Source organism: Engraulis encrasicolus, chromosome 4 (genome assembly GCF_034702125.1).
Source record: "Engraulis encrasicolus isolate BLACKSEA-1 chromosome 4, IST_EnEncr_1.0, whole genome shotgun sequence".
In the NCBI taxonomy this organism is placed as follows: domain Eukaryota; kingdom Metazoa; phylum Chordata; class Actinopteri; order Clupeiformes; family Engraulidae; genus Engraulis; species Engraulis encrasicolus.
Window position 1 is genome coordinate 54235843 of NC_085860.1, and position 13027 is coordinate 54248869.

At 45.7% G+C, this 13027-nt stretch overlaps 1 protein-coding gene across 1 annotated transcript in view; it reads right to left on the reverse strand.

The window, feature by feature from the left end:
- The window catches only part of LOC134448136 (mucin-2-like), a 49418-nt gene that overhangs the window by 20748 nt on the left and 15643 nt on the right, over positions 1–13027 (reverse strand). Inside the window, 8 exon segments of the mRNA XM_063197894.1 lie at positions 3292–4161; positions 5201–5332; positions 6054–6210; positions 7112–7351; positions 9789–9971; positions 10744–10848; positions 11355–11493; positions 12427–12578. Of these exon segments, the coding sequence (XP_063053964.1) occupies positions 3292–4161; positions 5201–5332; positions 6054–6210; positions 7112–7351; positions 9789–9971; positions 10744–10848; positions 11355–11493; positions 12427–12578 (1978 nt within the window).

The following is a 13027-nucleotide window of genomic DNA, read 5'->3' on the forward strand; positions in this document are numbered from 1 at the left end:
GTGTGGTTGTTGTAGTCATCGTTGTAGGTGTTGTAGATGGTGTGGATGGGGAAGGAGTAGGTGGTGTAGGTGGTGTGGTCGTTGTTGTAGATGGTGTGGTTGGAGATGGTGTAGGTGGTGTTGGTGGTGTGGTCGTTGTTGTAGATGCTGTGGTTGTAGATGGTGTAGGTGGTGTGGTTGGAGATGGTGTTGGTGGTGTGGTCGTTGTTGTAGATGGCGTAGTTGGAGATGGTGTTGGTGGTGTGGTCGTTGTTGTAGATGGTGTGGTTGGAGATGGTGTAGGTGGTGTGGGAGGTGTGGTCGTTGTTGTTGCTGTGGTAGATGGTGTAGGTGGTGTAGTTGGGGATGGTGTAGGTGGTGTGGTCGGAGATGGTGTAGGTGGTGTTGGTGGTGTGGTTGTTGTAGTCATCGTTGTAGGTGTTGTAGATGGTGTGGATGGGGAAGGAGTAGGTGGAGTAGGTGGTGTGGTCGTTGTTGTAGATGGTGTGGTTGGAGAAGGAGTAGGTGGAGTAGGTGGTGTGGTTGTTGTTGTAGAAGGCGTGGTTGGAGATGGTGTAGGTGGTGTTGGTGGTGAGGTCGTTGTTGTAGAAGGCGTGGTTGGAGATGGTGTAGGTGGTGTAGGTGGTGTGGTCGTTGTTGTAGATGGTGTGGTTGGAGATGGTGTTGGTGGTGTGGTTGTTGTTGTAGATGGTGTGGATGGAGATGGTGTAGTTGGTGTTGGTGGTGTGGTCGTTGTTGTAGGTGGTGTGGATGGAGATGGTGTAGGTGGTGTTGGTGGTGTGGTCGTTGTTGTAGAAGGTGTAGTTGGAGATGGTGTAGGTGGTGTTGGTGGTGTGGTTGTTGTAGTCATCGTTGTAGGTGTTGTAGATGGTGTGGATGGGGAAGGAGTAGGTGGGGTAGGTGGTGTGGTCGTTGTTGTAGATGGTGTGGTTGGAGATGGTGTAGGTGGTGTTGGTGGTGTGGTCGTTGTTGTAGATGGCGTAGTTGGAGATGGTGTTGGTGGTGTGGTCGTTGTTGTAGATGGTGTGGTTTGAGATGGTGTTGGTGGTGTAGGTGGTGTGGTTGTTGTTGTAGATGGTGTGGTTGGAGATGGTGTAGGTGGTGTGGGAGGTGTGGTCGTTGTTGTTGCTGTGGTAGATGGTGTAGGTGGTGTTGGTGGTGTGGTTGGGGATGGTGTAGGTGGTGTAGTTGTTGTTGTCGTTGTGGGTGTTGTAGATGGTGTGGATGGGGAAGGTGTAGGTGGTGTGGTCGTTGTTGTAGATGGTGTGGTTGGAGATGGTGTAGGTGGTGTAGGTGGTGTGGTTGTTGTTGTAGATGGTGTGGTTGGAGATGGTGTAGGTGGTGTGGGAGGTGTGGTCGTTGTTGTTGCTGTGGTAGATGGTGTAGGTGGTGTAGATGGTGTGGTTGGGGATGGTGTTGGTGGTGTGGTTGTTGTTGTCGTTGTTGTAGGTGTTGTAGATGGTGTGGATGGGGAAGGAGTAGGTGGAGTAGGTGGTGTGGTCGTTGTTGTAGATGGTGTGGTTGGAGATGGTGTAGGTGGTGTGGTTGTTGTTGTAGATGGTGTGGTTGGAGATGGTGTAGGTGGTGTGGGAGGTGTGGTCGTTGTTGTTGCTGTGGTAGATGGTGGAGGTGGTGTTGGTGGTGTGGTTGGAGATGGTGTAGGTGGTGTGGTCGTTGTTGTAGATGGTGTGGTTGGAGATGGTGTAGGTGGTGTGGTCGTTGTTGTAGATGGTGTGGTTGGAGATGGTGTAGGTGGTGTTGGTGGTGTGGTTGTTGTTGTGGGTGTTGTAGATGGTGTGGATGGGGAAGGAGTAGGTGGTGTGGTTGGAGATGGTGTAGGTGGTGTTGGTGGTGTGGTTGTTGTAGTCATCGTTGTAGGTGTTGTAGATGGTGTGGATGGTGATGGTGTAGGTGGTGTAGGTGGTGTGGTCGTTGTTGTAGATGGTGTGGTTGGAGATGGTGTAGGTGGTGTTGGTGGTGTGGTCGTTGTTGTAGGTGTTGTAGATGGTGTGGATGGGGAAGGAGTAGGTGGTGTAGGTGGTGTGGTCGTTGTTGTAGATGGTGTGGTTGGAGATGGTGTTGGTGGTGTAGGTGGTGTGGTTGTTGTAGTCATCGTTGTAGGTGTTGTAGATGGTGTGGATGGTGATGGTGTAGGTGGTGTGGGAGGTGTGGTCGTTGTTGTTGCTGTGGTAGATGGTGTAGGTGGTGTTGGTGGTGTGGTTGAGGATGGTGTAGGTGGTGTAGTTGTTGTTGTCGTTGTGGGTGTTGTAGATGGTGTGGATGGGGAAGGAGTAGGTGGTGTGGTCGTTGTTGTAGATGGTGTGGTTGGAGATGGTGTAGGTGGTGTGGTCGTTGTTGTAGATGGTGTGGTTGGAGATGGTGTAGGTGGTGTTGGTGGTGTGGTCGTTGTTGTGGGTGTTGTAGATGGTGTGGATGGGGAAGGAGTAGGTGGTGTGGTTGGAGATGGTGTAGGTGGTGTTGGTGGTGTGGTTGTTGTAGTCATCGTTGTAGGTGTTGTAGATGGTGTGGATGGTGATGGTGTAGGTGGTGTAGGTGGTGTGGTCGTTGTTGTAGATGGTGTGGTTGGAGATGGTGTAGGTGGTGTTGGTGGTGTGGTCGTTGTTGTAGGTGTTGTAGATGGTGTGGATGGGGAAGGAGTAGGTGGTGTAGGTGGTGTGGTCGTTGTTGTAGATGGTGTGGTTGGAGATGGTGTTGGTGGTGTAGGTGGTGTGGTTGTTGTAGTCATCGTTGTAGGTGTTGTAGATGGTGTGGATGGTGATGGTGTAGGTGGTGTGGGAGGTGTGGTCGTTGTTGTTGCTGTGGTAGATGGTGTAGGTGGTGTTGGTGGTGTGGTTGAGGATGGTGTAGGTGGTGTAGTTGTTGTTGTCGTTGTGGGTGTTGTAGATGGTGTGGATGGGGAAGGAGTAGGTGGTGTGGTCGTTGTTGTAGATGGTGTGGTTGGAGATGGTGTAGGTGGTGTAGGTGGTGTGGTCGTTGTTGTAGATGGTGTGGTTGGAGATGGTGTAGGTGGTGTTGGTGGTGTGGTCGTTGTAGTCATCGTTGTAGGTGTTGTAGATGGTGTGGATGGGGAAGGTGTAGGTGGTGTGGTCGTTGTTGTAGATGGTGTGGTTGGAGATGGTGTAGGTGGTGTAGGTGGTGTGGTCGTTGTTGTAGATGGTGTGGTTGGAGAAGGTGTAGGTGGTGTTGGTGGTGTGGTCGTTGTTGTGGGTGTTGTAGATGGTGTGGATGGTGTAGTCCCCGGTGTTGTTGGCGTAGGTGTTGTCGATGTACATGGCCGACAGCAGTATACCGAAATCTCATAATCACGGCACTTCTTAGGCTTATTTTGTTTGTCGTGTTCACACAACAGCCCATACGTAAGGTTGCATTGAACATCTTGACGTGCTTCCTCAATAAATTGATCAAAGCTGAAGTCAGGATAGTCGACAGACCTACATGATATGTTTAGAGGTTCATCACAGATATCTATTCCATGATCCCTAATGTTGTCATAGGTTTCATCGTCGTTCATTGGTGGGATTGGAGTGGTCACACTAATCCAGTCTGTCCATTCGCAAATTATGCATTCGGATGGTGTGGGTGTCGGTGTCACAGGTGTGGTTGATGTAGTTGGAGATGGTGTAGGTGGCGTGGTTGTCGGCGTTGTGGGTGTCGTAGAAGGTGTGGTTGGGGATGGTGTAGGTGGTGTGGTCGTTGTTGTGGGTGTCGTAGAAGGTGTGGTTGGGGATGGTGTAGGTGGTGTTGGTGGTGTGGTCGTTGTTGTGGGTGTTGTAGAAGGTGTGGAAGGGGATGGTGTAGTGGGTGGTGTGGTCGTTGTTGTGGGTGTTGTAGATGGTGTGGATGGTGTAGTTGGGGATGGTGTAGGTGGTGTGGTTGAGGGTGTTGTTGTGGTGATTTCAGGTGTTGGGGTCACCACAGTGGTACTCTCTGTTGTAGGTGTTGTTGGTTCCGGGGTTCCGGTGGTTGTGGTGGGTGGTTCAGGAGTCCAGGGTGGTGTTGTTGTCGATGCAGGTGTTGTTGTGGGCGGTATTGGTGTGGTGGTTGGGGATGGTGTGGTTGTGGTTATGTTACATTCCTCCACGCATTCTCCTGTCACCTCGTCGTATATGGGTTTATCATCCGGGCACTTGGGATAGCAGCCTGAAAAGCAGACACAATGTAGTGTTTTCCTCAGAGCATTTGTTAGTCAATATGGCTGGGGGGGTTGGCCATAACAGAGACATGTTAACTATCATGATTTCAAAGGCTATGTTTTGCAGTCTTAATATTAAATATAATATAACACCCACGGACTCAAGTGGCTTATTGCTTATCTAACACAGTTACACTTAATCGCGGACGAAATTTCGCATTAACGCTTTAATGACAATGAATTTGATCCGCAACGTTCAGTTGACAAGTTGAGGCAGTGATTGTGGTTACCCTGGCAATGTTACTCGGCGTGCGTGCCGGACACACTTAGTTACAAAAACTCAACAAGGAGCGATAAACACAGCAGGAATGAAATGTCTTCGCAATCACACTGATACCCCCACCACAGATGGTGCAAAGATGTGCTCTTCTTGCAGACTCCCTACCCCAACTGCAAAATATTCTCATTACCGACGTAGATGCGCTGGGTCTAACTTAGACGTGCATAGAATCTTCAGGTGGAAGGTGTAGGTTTACCGCAGTAATACACCAGCGGCGATCTGAGCGAGTCGAGCGACGGAAGTAATTGACTTTGTATTGAGTCGAGAGACAAAAGCGATTCTGGAGACTAGAGCGATTTGCGCGACGAGCGCGACAGTTTGAAGTTGAAATCTTTTCAACTTTCTATGACGCGGTTCGACGACAAGCCGCAACAGCCAATGACTGTATAGAGGTCAGTGACCACAGCCAATGGGAATGCTTGAATGCTTTGCCTTCTGCCTGTACTGACATACTCTTGTCTCCTCAATCGCTTGTATCGCTTGCTGCTAGACTCTGTCGCTTGAATCGCATCGCCGCTGGTGTATTTCTGCGGTTACACTCGATTGAACACGGCTATCAGCCAATCAGAATCGAGAATCGGACCACACACTGTTTGATAATGAATTAGGTCTCCATGACATTTTATGTACTGAGACGGGGGCTCTTGCAAATTATTTTGTCCGGGGCCCAGCCAAAGCTGTGAGAGACAGCCTGTGTCCCACCTTACCTTCCAGAAGGGGTGTTTCATCATAGCAGGTCCCGTTAGGGTTAAGGCAGGTCTTGTAGCAAGGTTTGTGGCATGGATTGTAGTGCCACACGCAATCATCAGACGGCCCATTGTAGAAGTCACAGTAAACAGCTAGGATTGAAACAGACAGACAGACGAGAGACAAGGTGAACACAAGATACGAGGTGAATGCTTCAAGCTGTTGCTTATGTCTTCCCATTTGTCTTTCGTATACCCATAATAATAATGATAATAATAATATTGGCAATAATAATAATAATAATGATGATGATGATGACGATGATGGTGTGTGTGTGTGTGTGTGTGTGTTTGTAGTTGCATGAAAAGAAAGAAAAATAACAGGAAAGAAAATTATTCATATTTACTACACATTCTATCCACCTTCTCATCACCACACCCACTAACCCCGCCCATTTCAACATTTTTTTGTTTCCAGTTTGCTAGTTCCTGTTAGACTGCCCATAGCCCTTCTGAATGACTTAGCACTAGCAACTGCTCCCTAAATAGGGGCAGCCATGGCTCCGTGGTTAGAGCGCTGGCCTTTAGATCAGAGGGTTGCAAGTTCAAATCCCACCCTTACCAGCAACTTCATCAATGGCTGAAGTGCCCTTGAGCAAGTCACCTAACCCCACATTGCTCCAGGGCCTGTAACCAATACCCTGAACCTAAATAAGTGTAAGTCACTTTGGATACAAGCGTCATGTGATGCAATACAAATGTAATGTGATGCAATAGCAATGGCATTACACTTTTAACTGTGGATATAAGGTGGATGAATACTTATGGGATCCCTCTAGGTCTAGGACGTTTCTTGTTAGAGGTCAGTACTCACGGCATATGTCTGGTGTCCTCCAGGCCACACACACCCCAGCCATGTTGCAGGCCTGCGCGTATGCAGCCACCGCAGTGCAGAAGCACTCACAGTCACCACCGTTATCACAGGCACATGAATCCTTCACACAGTTCTCATAGTAGGGAGTAGGATCCACCTAAGGATGGACACAACACAGCAAAATTAAAAGATCAAGCTGCTGGCAGAGATCTCTCTCTCTTGTTAAAAACAGGAAAACTATCCTCCCTGTGTACATCATACAGGCCAATCTCACTTCTTAACAATGATCTTAAAATGCTCTGTAAAGTGTTGGCTAGATGGCTTGAAACATCCTTACCACAGATGGTTCACTCTGACCAGAACAGTTTTGTTCAAGGAAGACAAGGTTTTCATAATATACGAAGAGTGCTTAACATACTCTTTGTAAAATCTGGTTGTCATGACACAGCCAATTTGTCTCTTGATGCCGAGAAGGCCTTTGATTGGGTGTCGTGGCAATGCCTATTTTAGGTTATGCAAAAATATGGTATCAAAGGGAAATTTCTTAGTTGAATTACAGCAACCTATATCTTAGGGGTCCCATACCATCTTAATCCAACCCTGAGTACTCCATAATGTATCATACTGTGCTACAACATATCATGTAGTACCATAATAGGGATACAAATTATCGATTGATTCATTAATTGTTGGTTGATTGGCCTCAATCGACTTGTGATTGATAAGTGGTGTTTTTTTCCCCAAAGTTCAATGCCTCACAAAAAAAGACTAAAAGACTAATTCTAAGAATTTAAATTTAAAAAGAGATAAAATGCTAAATTGAAATTAATTTATATTTATATTCTTTCATCCAAAAATGATTGAAATGTTTCCTCTGTTCACACCCCTCTTCACACACACTTCGTCATGCCCAGCTTACCTGGGTCTTTTGCCAGTCACCAGTCAATTAATTGAGTAATTGTTGACATCCCTATACCATAATGTATCATATTACACCTTATTGTATCATACTGGATCATAACGTATCATACTGTAATGTAACATATCATATACCCTACCATGTTGTGGCACGCCTGGAAGGTGGCACCCTTGATGATGCTGCACTGCATCTTGGCCCAGGTGTGTCGGTTGGGGTTGGCAGCACAGGGGTCTGTGTTGTCAGTGGCGTCGGGGCAGTTGCTGGACGCCTTCCAGCTGTTGGCAAACTCCAACACGTCGCTGACCAGCAGCTGGTCCTGTGTGGTGAAGTCGTCCTTGCCGTTGCCGTTGAAGTTGCCGCACAGGCCACACACTTCACCCTGCACGTGTACGGTGACAATGACATTAGATCAGTGGTTTTCAAAGTGGGGGCCGGGGACCCCTGGGGGTGGGGGGCGCAAGGGGGTGCTAGGGGGGCCGCCCGCCGCAGGTTGGAAGAAAAAGTATAGTAAAAAGCAATAATAATGTAGTAATTTATGTACACCAAAATAAGCAAACATACAGTAAACAATATTCCCATTAGTTGACAACGGCATTATCATAATCTATGTCATCTCAATTAGGTATTTTATATATCCCAATGGGGCACTGACACACAGACCTTGACTATGGTTGTGAAAGTGTGGCACGGCCCATGTCAGTGGGGCCTTGCCTGGAATCTATCGGTATATGGCGATCCTTGACATAGATCCCACACCGCCTATACCGCCCTACCAAACAAGAACGCAGTGACTGCATATCTGGTTGAAATTGAGTTTAGAAATGGGCTTTATAATACCTCCTTTGTCTTGTGTCAAAAAGCTTTGGTCCAACTTTGTCCCATTTCAGAAAAAAATCATGTCGAAAAATCAATAACTAAAAAAAACCCCAACATATTTCAGTAAAAGAACGCAGTAAAGGATGTTCCATGATTTTAAGAGATTACATCTTAGAAGCTAATTCGCAGTAAGTGTGTAGTCAGTTACTGAACTTATCAATGAAGCAGTGGTTCAGGAACAGATGGTAATACTAGCAAGAACGCAGTAACTACGTTTTTGTGGTGAAATGGCATATGAATCTTGTCCCCCCCCCCTTTTTTAGTGTGTCTGTGTGCATTATTTTCCATTCTAAACAAGTAGTACATGGAAGTGTCACCACCACTTTACCTACAACCCGTGGTGGACAAAGTAAAAGTAAAAGTACTTTCGTGGTGTAATTACAACAGTAGCACATGATATTACAAAGCTGTTACACCATTTACTCCATTTTACCTACCTATTGACATAGACTTTGTTATTACTGAAAAACAATAAAAACCTAACAAGGACCCACCACAAACTCAACCCAACCTGTGCAGAATCAGCTTATCGTAAGACAAGTACATTGGTCTACTTTTTACTCAGATAAGTTACCTGAGTTGGAAAGAAGCTGTGTTTCTTTTTTTCACTTTTACTTTTACTTTGTCCACCACTGCCTACAACACAGTTGTCTAGCCAGAGAGGAAACTGTACCACCTTTTTTCTCAGTTTTTCAGAAAGCATAGTTACTGCATTCTTGTTTGGTACAGCAGTATAGCTCAGGCAGGGGTTCCCAAACTTTACCATGGCAGGGCCCCCATTACTCTGGAACGTGTAGATTCCAGCCAAGACCTACATTACTAACATGCATGACAATGCATGTAACAAGTGTCTAGTATCAAAACCTGAGAGGATATGCATTACTAGCTTGCATTATATATAATTTTTATTTCTATGTTTATTTGTTTACCATATGTTTTTATCTTAATGTTTTAAACATATTTAAACATATTTAATTGTTCTATTTATGTTTATTTCTTTTTACCATATGTTTTTAATTTTAGTGTTTTAAATGTTCTTTGACTCTAATGTCTTTCTTCTTTTCTTTGCTTGTTTTCTTTCCTTTTGCATTTGTTTATTGTGAAGCACATTCAGTTGCACTTGTATATGAAATGCGCTATAAAAATACATTTGACTTGACTTGACTGACATATCAATGCATAAAGGTGCCGAAGCATAACGATGTTCAGCCTTGCAGTCACACAGAATGCATCAGAGAAGTAACCCCCCCCCCCTCCTTTACATTACATTACATTACATTACATTACATTACATTACATTTAGTTGACGTTTTCTTCCAAACCGACATAGTTATTTACAGGGTTTATTGGTTACAGTGGTAGAGAGTTACTTGTGCACAATCCCTGGTGCTGAACAAAAAGATTACGTATTTTTTGAAAAAAGGTTCGCACACTTCTTTGGATTTTTTCTTCTTTAAGTTATTTTTTCTTCTTTTTATTTATTCATTCATTGGCAATGACGTTTCGACCTCGGTCGAAACGTCATTGCCAATGAATGAATAAATAAAAAGAAGAAAAAATAACTTAAAGAAGAAAAAATCCAAAGAAGTGTGCGAACCTTTTTTCCAAAAATATTTATTGGTTACAGTCCCTAGAGCAGGGTGGGGTTATGTGCCTTGCTCAAGGGCACTTGAGCCATGGACAGAGGTGTAGGGAGAGGTAAGGGTGGGATCGAACCTGCAACTGATCTGGACCGTGTTTCCCAAAGGGAGTTAAGTAGTACTTAACGCTAAGTGCTACGTAAGTTCACACGTAACACCATCATAGAGCACATAGCATTCATAGAATCAATTGTTAACGGGGAGACGCACTCCTGATCTTAAGTCAACCCCCCTAACCACTCGGCCACAGTTGTTCCCCTACTACACAAAACCATCCACTCAGTCCGCTCAGTCACTCACCATGCGCTCGGGCTGCAGGATGACGCGGACGGTGGTCTTCTTGTCCCAGAATGCAGTGAGGCCGATATCTCTCGACTCGATGACCAGGTACAGACCCACGGTGGTGACAGTGTAGCTGATCTCCGCCCCACTCGACAGCTCCTCCTCCTCCAACTTGCCATCGGCCAGCGTCAGCTGCTTGTTCTGGTCACAAGTGGAGATATTTTATACTTTAATGTATGTAGGGGTGGGCGATTTTTGTCACAACTTTTTAACCATACAATCTCGATCTCGATTTTTTATCACGATCTTTTCATCGAAAAAAGAAACGAACAAACAAAAAAAAACCTGGCATTTTAATGAATACACTTGCAATGTAAACATAACATAACACTCTGATAAAGTGCACTATTGGAAAATAATATATTCAGTGAAAAATAAAAGTGAAAGGCAACAACAATAAGTACATAAACATCATTCTGATAAAGTAAACATCCTCAATCTAAGGTGATCTACTTGTATACGATTTCTCCACTTTGACACATTTTCATCAATCTTCTACTCGATTTCATGATTCACGATGTAATATCGTCATATCGTGCACACCTACTTTAATGATTCAGAACACAGCATAAGAGACAAAAGCAAAGTCATAGTTAATATTCTGGAGATGTATAGTATAGTGTAAATGCACTGATGATGGTCTGATGGTGACTGAAGCATTCTGGGTAGCAGGGACCTTTTGTATTGTCTGTGCATTAAAAATATCTGCTTTTGTGTTGACATAAGCGGTGTGCACGTTCATTTTGACTGAATAACAAAAGTACATCTGTTTACTACCAGTTGCCTAATCACCTCTATATAAGGGAAGTTAATGTAACTTCCACAGCTGTACTATACCAGAGTGGCCAAGATGATACAATACATTGTGTTACCCCTAAAACAATCCTGACAAGATGATAATACATTGTGTTACCCCTAACATAATCCTGACGGATTTGGAGCATGTCGTTCTAGTGGTTCCACATGGCATATTCTCAGTGATGATGTGGAAACTGCCTTCTGCGTCTCCACATTTGTCCTAGAGAGAGAGAGAGAGAGAGAGAGAGAGAGAGAGAGAATGAGAGAGAGAGAGAGAGAGAGAGAGAGAGAGAGAGAGAGAGAGAATGAGAGAGAGAGAGAGAGAGAGAGAGAGAGAGAGAGAGACAGACAGACCGACAGACAGACAGACAGACAGACAGACAGACAGAGACAGAGAGAGGCACTGAGACATAGACAGAGCAACAGAGACAGACATCACTCCACTGGGAACTGCATAATCATAATGCATCATTGTATTATTTTCAATAGTCACACGCAGTGCACAGTCTCAAATAGAAACATGTGCATAAATATCGAGCAAATTATATCCATGGGTGAAGTGATAATATTGTGAAACTGATGAACCAGTTGTTAACTCTCTTACACACTCAATGACTAGTATAGTATGGTATAGTATAGTATAATGCAGTATAGTATAGTATAGTATAGTATAGTATAGTATAGTATAGTATAGTATAGTACAGTATAGTATAATTTGTTAAATACCTGCACTGCCACATAGCCACATTGACCACTGAAGGCAAATCTCTGATCATCAAAGGTCTGGTAGTGGCCACTTCCGTAGATGTTGCAGATGCTCGCACACTTGTTGTCTGTGCAGGTCCACGTCCCGCTGTTGCAAGTGCTAGAGGGCAAACACACACATTGGCAGTTAGCTTCATGCTAACGGTTTAACAAGAAAAAAGCTACTTAAAACAGCACGCTAGAAGTGACCAGATCTCAATGAGAAATGGTGAAATCATACATAGCAAGGGTAATACAGGGTTTATTTTACATTATTAGCAGTCTAATGCCTCTTTTCCACTGACGGTTTTCTGGTAGGCCTACAACTTGACACAGCGCAACTCGGCCGCCACGTTTTGCTTTATGATTGAGCTGTGTCTAGCCTATGCGACAAGCAAAAAGTGGCGTCCGAGTCACGCTTTGTCGAGCTGTAGGCCTACCAGAAAACCGGCAGTGGGATAGAGGCATAAGTGACTTAAAGCAATGCATTGTGGACTTGAAATACAGTACATGCAATGCCGCTTTGGGAGAGCCTGTGTCCGGACATCGCCATATCACACCTTACCCAGTCCGCTGACGTTTAGAGGAGATTGACCATGCATTATTTAACATTACATTTAGCAAGATGGTTGTCTCCAAAATTACTCGTAGGTTGTTGGTTACAGTCCCTGGAGCAAAATGCGTCAGATTTGTTGCCTTACTCATGTAGCCTGATTATCACCGACTTTCAAATCTCTTCGAGACTTGGTCTGACCAAGAGCATAACAATGAACATTTCCCAAACGACATGGTTGACCCGCCTTCTTTGGTTTGCTACTGGTTGTTTGCTTCCCGACAAAGTGGGAGGAGTTACCGATTTTTCTGGAGCTCAGAAACAACATTTGTATTGCTCCTACCCTGATTAGAAGCAACGCCGAATGTGTTGCGTCACTAGGACGGGCGACCTGGCTATTGCTCATGGGCATTTCAGTCTTGGATGAGGGTGTGGGACACTACCCACATCACTCTAACTGTTACAGGATTTGTATGTAACACCGCATAGATAGACACTGACCAGTTGTTGCACTGGTCTTTGACGGTGGAGCCTGTAATGTAGTATTGTCCGTTGCGGGGGCAGGGGCAGTTGTGCTCGCGTACGCAGTTGCCACGGCCATCGTCCAGCAGTCCTGCAGGACACCGGCAGCCAGACTCACACGCAGAGGCCACCTGCACGGGGACAGGAATCACACGCAGGCACACACACGCAGGCACGCGCGCACACACACACACACACACACACACACACACACACAGACATGCACGCACACACACACACACACACGCAGGCAGGCACGCACACACACACGCACACACACAGACAGGCACGCACACACACACGCAGGCATGCAGGCATGCACACACACACACACAGACAGGCACGCACACACACACACACAGACAGGCACTCAGACACACGCAGGCAGGCAGGCACACACACACACGCAGGCAGGCACGCACAAACGCACACACACGCAGGCAGGCACGCACAAACGCACACACACACAGGCAGGCACGCACACACACACACACAGACAGGCACGCACACACACACACACACACACGCAGGCAGGCAGGCACACACACACACACACACACACAGACATGCAGGCACACAC